The sequence below is a fragment of the Cololabis saira genome, chromosome 16 (genome assembly GCF_033807715.1).
Source record: "Cololabis saira isolate AMF1-May2022 chromosome 16, fColSai1.1, whole genome shotgun sequence".
NCBI classification, from domain to species: Eukaryota; Metazoa; Chordata; class Actinopteri; order Beloniformes; family Belonidae; genus Cololabis; species Cololabis saira.
Genome location: NC_084602.1, coordinates 13,211,322 through 13,225,367, shown reverse-complemented (window position 1 = coordinate 13,225,367; position 14,046 = coordinate 13,211,322). Strand labels below are relative to the sequence as shown.

At 37.7% G+C, this 14,046-nt stretch overlaps 1 protein-coding gene across 1 annotated transcript; it reads left to right on the top strand.

Annotated features, from left to right (window-relative positions):
* The first annotated feature begins 404 nt into the window (after nt 1-404).
* Nucleotides 405-13,534, top strand: LOC133462295 (thrombospondin-type laminin G domain and EAR repeat-containing protein-like). The gene is made up of 13 exons (XM_061743465.1): nt 405-843; nt 4,115-4,338; nt 4,601-4,899; nt 5,295-5,385; nt 5,489-5,645; nt 6,877-7,008; nt 7,093-7,163; nt 7,689-7,850; nt 7,940-8,147; nt 8,626-8,858; nt 12,059-12,237; nt 12,352-12,453; nt 12,704-13,534. The coding sequence occupies exons 1-13, from the start codon at nt 759-761 to the stop codon at nt 12,855-12,857; spliced, it is 2,097 nt and encodes a 698-aa protein (XP_061599449.1). The 5' UTR covers nt 405-758; the 3' UTR covers nt 12,858-13,534.
* Nucleotides 13,535-14,046: the final 512 nt, after the last annotated feature.

Below are 14,046 nucleotides of genomic sequence, written 5' to 3'. Positions count from 1 at the left end.
GTTAATATGTACAGATGATTTATTAAATAGCACATTGTCATTAATATTTCCAAGTTAATTTACAGTTTAGTTTCACTGTCTCGAGACTAGATTTTAATATCACAGTAGGGTTTATGTGCATACCTTGGTTTCTCTTTTAATAAACTAAGGGATAACATCTTAAAAAGCTCAGCTCATATCTGACAAGTGGACCAAAGGTCATTAGTTTTTTGTTTTTTTTGTTGCCTTTTAATAAAAAGAGTCATTTAAAAATGTGCACTTTGACTGACTTTTACTATTAACTTAGATATTGCGTGTACCTGCCCATCTCTCTGTGAGCTGTAAGCATGAGTGTAGAAATGTGCAGAGTTGGAGAGCTCATCCCTCTGGGAGATCGTTGTCATGAGCTCTGCGGTGGAGGGAGGATGAGTGACAGGAAGGTTAGTGATTTGCATGGCTCCGGCATTTAAAAGGAGCTGCAGGTGTAGGATTCTACTCACAGATGAGTGGATTTCTCCAAGCGTAGATGGGAGGACTTTTCTATATTTGTTATTGTGAATCCAGGAGGATACCAGTATACCTGATGATTTTCAAATAACTTTGCAGACTTGAGATCTTTTCCTTTGGAGCTGGGAGACTTGAAAACCCTTACTTCTACAAGCATGAAGGACGCTCAGTTTCTTGTATGTATCATTTCTTGAAGACAAAATCACAAAATACCTGCATCATGGAGACGCACTGGTACTAACTGGCAACTCAAGCAAATAAGCCTTTCCACAATGTCAACGCTGATGTTTGTGCTGCTGCCGCTCCTGGGTTTAAGGGTCACCGACGCAAACGCCACCACATGGAGACAGTGCACAGGTATTATATCATTTTATTCAATGTTATATCTCCCAACATTCAATCTATGCTATATTACCTCACCCCGTACCCCGTCACCACGGGTGATGTACAGTAAATGATTATCCAAAGGACTGTTGAGGGTTTCATCTAAAACCTGGGAAGGCCCTCCAGCTAAAATTCTTTTGGATAATTCCAACTGTCTGCGTCTGCTTAGCTGCAGTACTTGTGTGTGTAAGCGTGCGAGCCATATTGGCTTAAATTAACTTCCACAAACATGTACAGACACTGAATGTGGTTAGGATTCCACAGTGATCCTACACACATTGGGGTATCAGGATTTACAGCCCGAATGTTTAAGCGGAGTCCCATCAATCTGAAAGGGTGACTGTACTTTTCCATTAGTGTCACTTTGCAAATACTATCTTATGTTTAGTTAATGTCAACCCCACCCAAACGTCACTGAGCTACACCAGCTCCCGAGGCCGTTTCTCACTCATCGCAGTGACATGTGGGACTTTCATGTATTTATTACTTTACAGCTAGGGTTCAAACCGTTATGACCTGGAATCTGTTAAAGAAAGGAAGTAAATGTTTAAGATCTGTTCAGATCTTTAACTCAACTAAAAGCAGTATCAGCACACTGTGATAATAAAAAAAAATCATAAGTGAAAGTCTTACATGGAAAAGATCATTTAATGAAAGTAAAAGTATCTCAAGGCAAACATTTGTTTAAATTATGCATGTGATTCTTTAATGATCAAAATCATTTAGGCTTTAATACTAAATACTGGTGGGTAGCTCCTTCTATTACAAAACAAACATTTCATGCCTTTTCGTGCACTTTTTTTTGTTAAAAGTGCACTATACAGAAGTAAGGAGTATAAAGTAAGTAAAAGTAGAAACTATAAAGAACTAAAGGGCTTTATTCAAGTATAGTAAATGCATGTTAAAAGGGCGATAAATTGTACTGAGGGTAGCTTCTTTTTTTTATAGCTGCTGAGTGATTTATATCCTCCAGGCATTTAGTTGGATCACACTTTAGAAACTTTAAAGGAACGTTGTAGAGTTAAACCAACTCCAGGTATGTCATTAGATAGGAGTGTAAACATTTTTTATGGACCAAAATCACATCAACGGCAGCAGTTTTATTTTGAAATGGAAAACGTATTACTGCAAAATGACAATTAATGTTAGTACAGAGGGGAATGTCAAAATGTGAAAAAGTTATATATAAATATTAGAACTGTCTGCATATATATTAATGGTTAGAACCATGATTTGATCAAACTTTTTTAGTGAGATACATATTTAATGTAACCTCACAGCAGATGTTAGGTGCGTGGGTGTGTGAAAGTGAGTGCGTCCTGATTTAACATGTCGTATTAACAGGTTAATTCCTGATTCTGTCAGAGAGGACTAAAATCTCCATGTGAAACATGAAAGTACAAGACACATAGAGTAGTCAGATTAGGAAATGATGGAGTGGTGGGTGCAGTGTGTGTACAGTGGTCATCACTACAGTGTTTTTAAGAGGCTGACATTCACACATCCTACCGGTGGCTGGAAAAGGCTGGACTGAAGGACAGCACGGAGGTATTAATCATAGCAGCACAAAAGCGGTAGCGGCCACGGTCTATCACAACAGACAAGACCCCCCTCGCTGCAGACTATTCAAAGATTCTCCAGAAACAATCTAGCACAGAATAGGAGGGGCAAGATGCTGGCAGGAAAAGAGTACATGGAACAGCACGTCACGTAACGGTGACAGTGTACAGGAACATCAGCACTGAATATGGGTTGGAAGTCCCCAAGTCAAGATGGAAGATACCTCCACCTTGACTTAAAAGAGCAAAGGTCCTGTGGGACTTCCAGATCCAGACCAATAAACTGGTGATGGCTAACCAACCAGACATATGGTGGATGAACCCCAGCAGAGAGCAGTGGTGATTGACGTGGCAATGCCAAGTTGCAATATCAAGAAGAAGGAACACGAGAAACTAAAAAGTATCCAGGGTTGAGGGAAGACATGTAGAAGATCTGGAAGGGGAAGACAGCAGCGGTGCCCATAGTAGCTGAAGCCATTGTCCTCCAAGCTGGGAGAGTGGAGATATAATGTATATTTCCAGACTGACTTGTACAAATTCTTTTTCTAAAAAGTCCTTTTAGTACAGCTATCTCTTTCCGGACTTCTGTATTGTCATACAGTAGGTCGTACATGTTGACAACCACTACTGAATGTCATGCAATCTACTGTAAATTGATGCAAATGGAGAAGAATTCATTTCTGCTTCTAACGCTCGCTGTTTAGTTATAAATATCTTAAAAGTACCGGCGTGTGGAAGCAGAGGCCTGGACCTCCATAAACATTTGTGGTCGACTTGTATGGACTTAAAACAAGTTGCAGAGACCGTCATTATATTTTTGAGTCTTATCTGAGGCTTTAAGTGGTAATGTATCTCGACACAGCTCCATTGTTCCTCCCTGCTAACATTTTGCTGCAACACATTCAGTTCAGTTCATTTTGTTTTGGTTCTGAATGAATTTACATTCCTTACCATGTAATAATAGGCCTATGGTTTTTTTTTAAATTCCTGAACGTTCCTCCCAGGCTTTAAGTGATTTTATTGTTTATAAAGCGATCTCGGGGCTGCTTTAGATGCTTCGGGTGCCTCAAATAAAAAAAAAAAAAAAAAGAAAAAAAGGTCAGACGGTATGGAAAGTTGGAGACTAAAAGAAAACAAAACAATCTCTTCCACATTTCCACACAAATACATTTGTCTCAAATAATCCCATTTCATGCCTGTAGCAAAAAGAAAAAGGTAAAGTTTTTGAGGAGTGAATAAAAAGGACCAGAGATTTTGTGGTTTGTCAGAAAAAAAGGGAAAGAAAAATCATTTAAACTCTAAAAACAATATTAATCAAAGAAACACTGCATATTTCACCCTCTACATAGCTTATACATGAAAAAGTTAAAGGAATATAGAAAAGCCTTGCATGAACCATCAATAGATCTTCTGTTACGGCAGCATCAATGCAGAACATAAAATGTATATTTTGCATCAATAAATGCTGCTTCAAGATGACAACTTTTTGAGAATGTTTATTCATGTCCTTAGCTAGACAATACAGCTCAATGCCAGAATGTATTTTCAGTCTGCAATTAAGAAAAAATCAGTGTATGAATCATTGTTTTTTTCTGGTTTTAGTTTGCATTTTTCAACCTTTTCCAGTGTTTATAGGGCAAGATTTACAGTCATTTAAGGCATCTTTATTTGATAACTGTTCTCAGATTCGCTTCCCCTGGATCTTCTGTCCTTCGTTCTCGAGAGGGATACCTCCAAACTTGTACCCGGGGTGCGCTTGAAGCAGGCCCGCGGGGTGAGAGGTGTTCAGTTTTTGACCCCTGACCCCTCGATGAGCTTCCCGTCCTCTCAGCTGCTGGTGAACTGTGACCTTTTCCCACAAGAATTCTCCATTGTTCTGACGTTAAAACTCACTCGTGCGGCAACCAAGGTGAGCATCAGGCCAGAAGACCCTGCGGTGTGATGATACCTTGCTGCAAGCAGGAATATTCATTCTAAGTGAATGTAAATAATATCAGATAGAGTCAATTGCTTTATTTTAATGTACTAAAAAGCAGAGCAGATACTTCCCTCAGAAATGTTGCACACTCATCGTCAACTGTACTGTAAAACAAGTACACTAAACTACAGTATTAAAAGTGAATATAGTTTGTTACTCAAAATCTAAATGTCGCCTCCTGTCCTCTTCACAGAGAAATGAATATATCTTTTCACTGCTGGAACCTAAAAACCAAGATAAAAGTTCACTGGACGAAGAGCAGCTGATGGAGAAGAAGCAAGTCAAGAGTAAAGAGGAAGCTGGACGAATCATCCTGGGACTTAAAGTCGCTCAAAAGGGTCTGCACTTCACTTTTAAAGGCCACGGAGAGACTGTGGAGAACCGGGTGTTTCGAGACATGCGGCTGGCAGATAACCGGTGGCACACTCTCGTTTTAGCTGTCGGCCGTCATCACGCGAGGCTCACAGTCGACTGCAACTCACCTCTGGAAATGTAACTTTTTTTTTTTCCTCTCTCCTTGTCCTCGCCTCCTCCTTATCTCTGTCTGTCTCCCACCACTCTCTCTTCCTGTTTCCTCGAGGCATAGTCGATCTTTCAGCACAATAAAATGCTGCTGCTTTAAATCTGCTCACAGCCTGCAGTCACATCATAGTAGCCTGACATTAAGTGATAGATGTGTTTTAGTGGAAACTCCCTCTGGCACACAGAAAGGTGCAACATCTGTAGTATTTTATAGATGCGATATACTTCTAGTTTTATGTTACGGCGATTTATTTCATAAAAACGGAATAGAAGAAAAAGTAATTACACAGAACCTTTGGCTCATTTGCAGAAGAAAAAACAGCTTAATTCAGCTATTAGAATTAATGATCTTTTATGGAAAACAGTGTTCCCTCCAGGCCATTCCCTTCAGACCTCAACATTCAAGGATCCAGATTCCACATCGGTAGTCGGGGCAGGTGGAAAGGCTTGTTTTCAGTGAGTCCAGTGTGAATATTAAACTGTGATAAAATATTTAAGAATCACGATGTTACTATAAACCACCTGACGATTAATATTTCCTCTACGGTCTCATATTTAGGGTCTGATGCGACAGTTGGTTCTGGTGCCAGGCTCAGACGCCTCCCATCAGATCTGCCCCTCCTCTGACCCCCAGCTTGCAACCTTGTCAGTCCCGCCGCTGCTCTTAGACCTGCCGATGAAAGACAGGCAGGGACCCAGGCACAGGACTCGCTACGGTAATTTACACAATCAACTGGCAAGAGATTTGAGCGAAAAATAAGTGAGGGCTTTTATCCCCGACTCACAGAGGTGTCAAAAGTATTCACATTCATTACTCAGGTAGAAGTATAGATACTAGAGTTTAAAAATACTCCTGTAGAAGTTGAAGTATCAACTCAAGTTTTTTACTCAAGTAAAAGTATAAAAGTACTGGTTTCAAAACTACTTAAAGTATAAAAGTAAAAGTAATGTAAGGGGGAAAAAAGCCATTAAGGACAAAAGCCATTGAAAATGAATGCATCTTAGTATAATGCAAATATATTAAAGAACCATATATGTGTACTATTGAGCATTAACATGTGTTTCAGAGAGCAGGAGATATGATGACTAGTTGCCTATAAGTATTGTAATGGTGCAAAAAGTCAAACTTCAGAGGCATGTTATCATTTATCCTAACCTTTATTGGAATGTACATCCAAGTTTAGTTGCAGGAATCTGAGGGAACGGATGTAAGAACAAAACTGGACAAGAACATCTGAAACAACCACAACCAAATTCACTCTATCCGGATGGAGCAATTTAACTGGATAGTTTTTTTTAAAGGCCGAAATGAAATATTCATTTTGTGGTTTGTCAGAAAAAAAGGAAAAGAAAAATCATTTAAACTCTAAAAACAATATAAATCAAAGAAACACTGCATATTTCACCCTCTACATAGCTTTACGACATGAAAAAGTTAAAGGAATATAGAAAAACCTTGCATGAACCATCAATAGATCTTCTGTTACGGCAGCATGAATGCAGAACATAAAATGCATCAATAAATGCTGCTTCAAGATGACAACTTTTTGAGGATGTTTATTCATGTCCTTAGCTAGACAATACAGCTCAATGCCAGAATGTATTTTAAGTGTTGTGAGGGTTTGACATATGTATATGAATATGTGTCCATTCACAAGTGAAACATGAAATATCCTTTAGATTTATAAGTGTGCAATTAAGAAAAAAATCAGTGCATGAAATGAAATGAAATTAGATTAACGAGGCTGTTTTTAAAATGTAAGGAGTAAAAAGTACAGATAATTGTGTGAAAATGTAAGGAGTAAAAGTAAAAAGTCGTCTGAAAAATAATTACTCCAGTGAAGTATAGATAACCAAAATTTCTACTTAAGTAAGGTAACAAAGTATTTGTACTTCGTTACTTGACACCTCTGCCGACTCATCTGTGGTATTAATGTGATCTGGCAGAAACGGAGGCGCGAGTGTCGGTGGGTTTGGAGAGATCGTGCTCAGAGCTGCTGGAAGGCCAGCTGTGGTTTCATCCAGTCAAGAAGGGCCTGTACCTCTGTGACGGCTCCGTGTGGATCACCGTGATGGAGGGTGAGAAGGCAACAGCCATTCACAAGCACGTTTCTCATCTTGATATTTGCTGGTAAACAATAGAATATCTTTCCAATGAAACAGACAACAGAAGGCTGGATTATGTGGTGGAAGATCAGGTCCTCTCCACCAGCTCAGAGACGCATGACGTGGAGGTATTTACCGCTATGATGCATTTGCTTTGTCTAACTTTGCTATCGTTCTAACTTTACAGACAGAGTTTTTAAAGGCCAAGGATGCCAAAGTAAGAGTTGTACATATTTTAAGACATCTGAAAAAAGGAAATGAGTCTTCTAATTCTTCTGATTAACACTGCTGTGAAGTGAAAGAATGTAATCTTTGACGGTGTCAAACACAAATTTTGTTTCTGTGAAAACATTTGCCCTCTCGGGGATTTCTCCTATATTGTGGCTTTACAACCTGCAATGAAAATAGATTTTTCGAGGGTTTGGGTACTTTGATGGAGACAACATATCTAGTTATTTCACGGTGCAAAACATTTATGAAGCAGTAAAAGGTAAATGGGGTATATGCCCCTAAAAGTTTGGCAAGTTTAATCATGGCAAGAAAAGTTGGTTTATTCTTTTGTGATTACTTCTTGTATACACATCTACTGTTGATCTGCTTTGGCGTACTCTTCCTTATCCCATAAAAACTGTGTTTTATCTGATGATCTCCAGGTGTTCCAGGTACCAGGTGTGGGTCTGCTGGCTGCTATGGCTCACCGTTCCCCGCTCTCTGGTTCAGCTGTTTACCTTTGGACCCAGTCAGGCTTCCAGTTCTACCAGAATATCAGCACATCTGGAGCTCTGGCCTGTAGACATTTCAGCATGGGCAAGAGGGTGAGACGGATCATTGGAAGACCGCTTTTATTTCTCAACAGAAGCTTTAGCCGAATCCCTTTTGCATCTGTTTTATTATTTTGATATAGGAGTTTCTTGTGGTGTCTAATTCTGGGGACGGAGCAGACAAGCAAATGAACAAAGAGTCTGGCTCTGACTTTTCTGTGATCTACAAGTGGAGCAGAAGAAGAAAACGGTTTGTGCACCTTCAAACTCTGCAGACCTACTGTGCCCGAGACTGGGAGGCATTTACCATCAACGGTCATACCTATCTTGCTGTGGCCAATCATAGACAGGGTAAAAAAAATATATGAGATAACTCATAATTTACAAGATACAGGACTGTCTCAGAAAATTAGAATATTGCGATAAAGTTCTTTATTTTCTGTAATGCAAAAATGTCATACACTCTGGATTCATTACAAATCAACTGAAATATTGCAAGCCTTTTATTATTTTTATGATTATGGTTTATAGTTTAAGAAAACTCAAATATCCTATCTCAAAAAATTAGAATATTCTGGGAATCTTAATCTTAAACTGTAAACCATAATCAGCAATATTAAAATAATAAAAGGCTTGCAATATTTCAGTTGATTTGTAATGAATCCAGAATGTATGACATTTTTGTTTTTTTAATTGCATTACAGAAAATAAAGAACTTTATCACAATATTCTAATTTTCTGAGACAGTCCTGTAGATTATGTCCTCTTACCTCCCATGGTTTCTGACAAAGGACCTACTTCATTGCTTTTGTGCTGCTTTGTCTTTCAGGTAACAATAATCACACGATAGACAGTGTGATATACAAGTGGAGCAAATCAACCAAGTCTTTTGAGGTTCACCAGAAGCTGCCGACTTTAGGGGCCTACGACTGGGAATTCTTCACAGTGGGCCAGTACCATTTCCTGGTGGTTGCCAATGCTTTTGATGGAGTGACCACTTCTGTAGACTCTGTCATCTATGTTTGGGTTGATGGAACCTTCCAGATCTTTCAGACAGTTAAGGTGAGTACGGAGGACCATCAAAAAATGGTGTATTTGCCTCTAAGAACAGAGGTGTCAAAAGTATTCACATTCATTACTCAGGTAGAAGTATAGATACTAGAGTTTAAAAATACTCCTGTAGAAGTTGAAGTATCAACTCAAGTTTTTTACTCAAGTAAAAGTATAAAAGTACTGGTTTCAAAACTACTTACAGTGTAAAAGTAAAAGTAATGTAAGGGGGAAAAAAAGCCATTAAGGACAAAAGCCATTGAAAATGAATGCATCTTAGTATAATACAAATATATTAAAGAACCATATATGTGTACTATTGAGCATTAACATGTGTTTCAGAGAGCAGGAGATATGATGATAGTTGCCTATAAGTATTGTAATGGTGCAAAAAGTCAAACTTCAGAGGCATGTTATCATTTATCCTAACCTTTATTGGAATGTACATCCAAGTTTAGTTGCAGGAATCTGATGTAAGAACAAAACTGGACAAGAACATCTGAAACAACCACAACCAAATTCACTCTATCCGGATGGAGCAATTTAACTGGATCGTTTTTTTTTAAAGGCCGAAATGAAATAGATTAACGAGGCTGTTTTTAAAATGTAAGGAGTAAAAAGTACAGATAATTGCGTGAAAATGTAAGGAGTAAAAGTAAAATGTCGTCTGAAAAATAATTACTCCAGTGAAGTATAGATAACCAAAATTTCTACTTAAGTAAGGTAACAAAGTATTTGTACTTTGTTACTTGACGCCTCTGTCTAAGAACTGCTTGTGCTAAACGCACCATATATGCAGAGTGGTAGCCGTGGCAACCGAGGTGAACCACAATGGGCCCCTGAGCAAGGCCCTTAACGCCCTAACTGCTGCTAGTGATGGCTTAAAAGTAGAGGACCCATTTTTGGTGGGTTTCATGAGTTATATACTGACAAATAAAGATTATTACTATTACGTATCAGGTATGCATTCTGATTTAAAAGCTGGTGTTTGGGACCCCACTGCAGCACGTTTCAAATGTCGAGGCCGTTTGATCGTAGATATGAGTTAGTTTTAATAGCACTTGAAGGCAGCATTTTTCTAAAGATTTCCATACCATTCATCTTCTCACCTGTCGGGCTTTGATTTCCTTTGATAAGGTCCATATCTGTGTTTAAATATGATCTTATCGCCACAGATGGAATAAAGAGAATACAGAGATAAAGAAATGGGGAGCAAGGAACAAATGTGTTGATGCATTCAAGACGGAGCCAAAAATAGATTGTGTGGTTTGGTATGATTTGCTTGTGCGATGGCAGAGCTTTGTAACTGATAGGGGAACAATATTTGAATCTGGCCACATCTGATGTAAGCTGATCTGTGCTAACACATGATAGGCATGTTAGAAAACACTGGGAGATGTGTGATTAAGGGAAAGTCCACGAAGAGAGGGGAGCATTCACAAGAACACCTTGGGGCGAGTGGAAATAAATTACCCGAAATTAACAGGGAATAATGAGAATCCAGACATAATGTCATCTTTTGGGTTCATAAGCTGCGAGCTAATATGATGCAACATTTGTGGATAATGCATCAAATGATATCAAGTGATTTTTTTTAACGATTCCCTGAGGTTTCTACTGCAGTAGCAGTTTTTTTATTTGACAAAAACTGCTCATATCGTTCATGTGGAACATGTCAATTCCTAATTGCCAAATGTCCATTTAGCCTTTTTAAGCAAAGATGATAAACATTTTACCTTTTTTCCCCATTATCATGATGAGCATCTCATTTCGTCAATGTAGGTATTTATTTCTGCGTGCTGACTTACCTTAATTTTTTTACATTCAGAATATACTGAATTTGCAAGTGACACATTTTTGTTTCCAACATTGAACTTTTAAATGTGTGTTTATCTTTGTAATGAGAAAATTATTCTCTGCAGTTCAAACTATTCCTGCTGATTATCTTATGCATTATTGAGGGAAGAAGTGTTGAACTCTGCTTTTCATTAGGTGTTACATAACACTACCTAATGAAAAGGTTTATGTTTATGTGAATGCAGACGTCATTTCAGCCACTGCTCTCACTGAAACCCTCCTCACATGAGCAATGTTTTAAATTCTAGCTGCCATATGTGATAATGTACCCTCTTTTAAAGACTAAAATACAACTTTTTCCTCTTGTTTATTTGATTCAGATCCAAACTAGAGCTTTTTGGCATTTTTTATTTATACCACAGTATTTATTGAGCCCCAGCTGCACTGCGAAAGCAGACACACACTGATGTCCTCATAGCCTTGAATTCATATTTATTAATTTGAACTGTTTCTCATCTGCAGTCGTTTATAAACCTCTGCTTTCATAGCTCACACTTAATCACACATTCACCACACTAATGCCATTTTCAGGCATGACATATCAGCAGCTTTGTTGCTCTATTAAGATAATATTCAGTCATTTGCAGATTTATCACATTCGATTTTATATTTCTCCAAGCTTTATTCAAAAATGTATTTAAAATATTATACCATAGATAGAAATGTATGGTATAATATTTTCTCTTCATACAAGACTGGACAGTAGATCAAATTAAGTTGATTGTTTGAATCCTCATAGGACAGTTTCTCTTTTAGTGAAATAGCGTATTATTATTATTAATATTATTGTTATTATTATTATTAATTATTATAATTTTTTCACCTGAGGACACCATTTCCACTGTGTAAGACATGAGAAGTCACACCATCATGAAAAAAACCCTACAATATGAGGCACTGTAATAAGCAAAACACTGCTGGATGAAAGCAGTTGAAAATACCCGTTTCTAGCTGGAGAGTAGAACTGTTATGCAGCTTGGAGGATTTAATATAGTTTTCTCTATTTAATTTGGCTTTTACACCTGAGAGCTACACGTATTTACTGTAGGTCCCACTTTCATATACATTCAGAAAAGCAATCTACTGCATCTCTCTAAATAGTTAATCAAATGCAGAACCCTCTGCATGTCTGTTTGACTGTAATGCAAGGATTGTGCCATGTTGAAAAACGTGTATATGTTTCTAGGTCCGGCCTAGTTTTCTTTGGCAAAATTGCATGGAAAAAAAGAATCTGGGAGTGTAATTCAGATGTGACACCAACACAATACATCATGTCAGAAAAAGGACTTAACTACATTTTATGAATGAAGTTTATGGCTGGTTGATTAATTGTCCCACTCCTTCTGTTAAATTAGACATATTGCGCCACAGACTGGGAAATGTTCCGGATCGGCAGCAGAGTGTTTTTGGTTGTTGCCAATGGACACAGACTCCATGGTAACGGATCAAGTCAGTACACCATCAACTCAACCATCTATGAACTGGACATGGTTGGACAACTGTTCGTCCGCTTCCAGGACATTGTCACTCACAGGTATCGAGATGCAAGCACCAGATCTAAATGTCTAAACACTTACAGTCTGTTTGTAAAGATGTTTACTGCCCTTTCACTCACTCCCCATCACCACCTGCCTTCGTTTTACTCTAGTGCAGTGGACTGGGAGTTCTTTAGCCTCGGGGGACAATATTTTCTGGTTGTCGCAAACTCCTTCAACGGGGAATCCTACTCTCTCAACAGCATTCTCTACAGGTATTCAACATGTCAACAACCCTTCTCCCCACGAGATGTCTTTCCTCTATCCTTAATTACCATGTGCTACCTGTCATAAAACCATCCTAGAACCGTACTGCTGTTGTCCCAATCCACCTTTTGATTGTGAAATTGACAAGTTGTAGGTTATAGGCCTGTTTCATATGTGATAAATAACTGGTGCTTAAGTTATTGATAAGTAGATGCAAACAGTTCAATGATGCAATTTTTCTTATGTTTTTGTTTCTAGGTGGCAGGGATATGAAGGATTTGTTCCTGTTCACTGGCTCCCGACAATTGGTTGCAGTGACTGGGAGTTTTTCACCTCTCAAGGACAATCATATCTGATCTACTCCAGTGCCAAAGCACCTCTCTCCAAAGTATTTATGTTGAAAACCTACTAGAGAATAAGTCCATGTGACTTTTTATGTGAGTGATTGTGTTCCTGAGTGTATTTTTACATCTTTGTCGCTGGAAAGAGGCTTTGAAACATCAAGGGAGCTGATAATATAAAAGAAAAATCACTGCAGTTACTAAAACAGGAAACACAATCAAGTGAAGACATTTTCAAAGGGCTGTTGCTTGTATGGTATGGCACAATGACCAACAATGTATACGTATAAATCAGAGGTGTCAAACTCATTTTCATTTCGGGCCACATTGAGATCATGAATTACCTCAAAGAGCTGGTTGTGGCAGTACTTAAGGTTGCTGCATGACGGAGAGCGGCTGCTTTGATTACACTATTATGACTCTTAATCTCTAGAGGGCCACATAAATTATTATGGTAGGCTGTATTTGGCCCATGGGCCTTGAGTTTGACACGTGCTCTACACAGTGGTATGTTTAAGGATTTATCTCATTTTTCTCTCAAGTACGATGTATATCTGCTTGTGTGGGCAGTGAAAAATGAAAAATGAATTGAGCTCACACTTTTGTAAAACTTGTATTTTTCTGTAAGAGCTTTTAATTTTGAAATTATATTTAATATTGTGTTGACTGAGTGGAAAATGTGTTATGTTGTAGAAAATTAAACTCGACCATTGTATTTTGTCTTAAGTGCATACATTCTGTAGCTATACAAAAGTAAATTATTCAACTTAGATCAACAGAAAGACCGCAATTTGTATTGATCTCACAATAAAAATAGTTTTATTTCATTCTTTTTTTTGTATAGATGTCTTTATTGAGGGTATTAAAAAAAAGAAATAAGATTTGCAATAACAATATAGTTATCAATATTTTCCCCCCCCTTTTTTTTTTTTACTTTTCATAACATTAATTAAACCAAAATAAATAAATAAATAATAATAATAATAATAATAATAATAAAAAGTAAATAAAAATAATTTAATTCTTATTAATTAATTTATGACTAATAAACAAGCCCATGCTTTTATTGTTTTTCACGCAAAGTTGGCCTCAGACCTTTTTTAAGGTGTATGCTCAGAACTAACCATAATTGTAGTTTTTAAAAGACTACGAGTCCCACAATGCATTTAAAACTCGAAGAAAAGTAGTCGTATTTAGTGATTTATGCTCTAGAGAAATATAGCTTAAAACTTTATTTGATACCTAGTTCTTGGAGTAATA

Excerpts from the sequence above, each read along its gene's own strand:
- LOC133462295 (XM_061743465.1), top strand. The coding sequence starts at position 759 with ATGTCAACGCTGATGTTTGTGCTGCTGCCGCTCCTGGGTTTAAGGGTC. Across the intron at positions 7,164-7,688 it reads CAGAGACGCATGACGTGGAG|GTGTTCCAGGTACCAGGTGT; the intron begins GTATTTACCGCT and ends GATGATCTCCAG. Across the intron at positions 7,851-7,939 it reads ATTTCAGCATGGGCAAGAGG|GAGTTTCTTGTGGTGTCTAA; the intron begins GTGAGACGGATC and ends ATTTTGATATAG.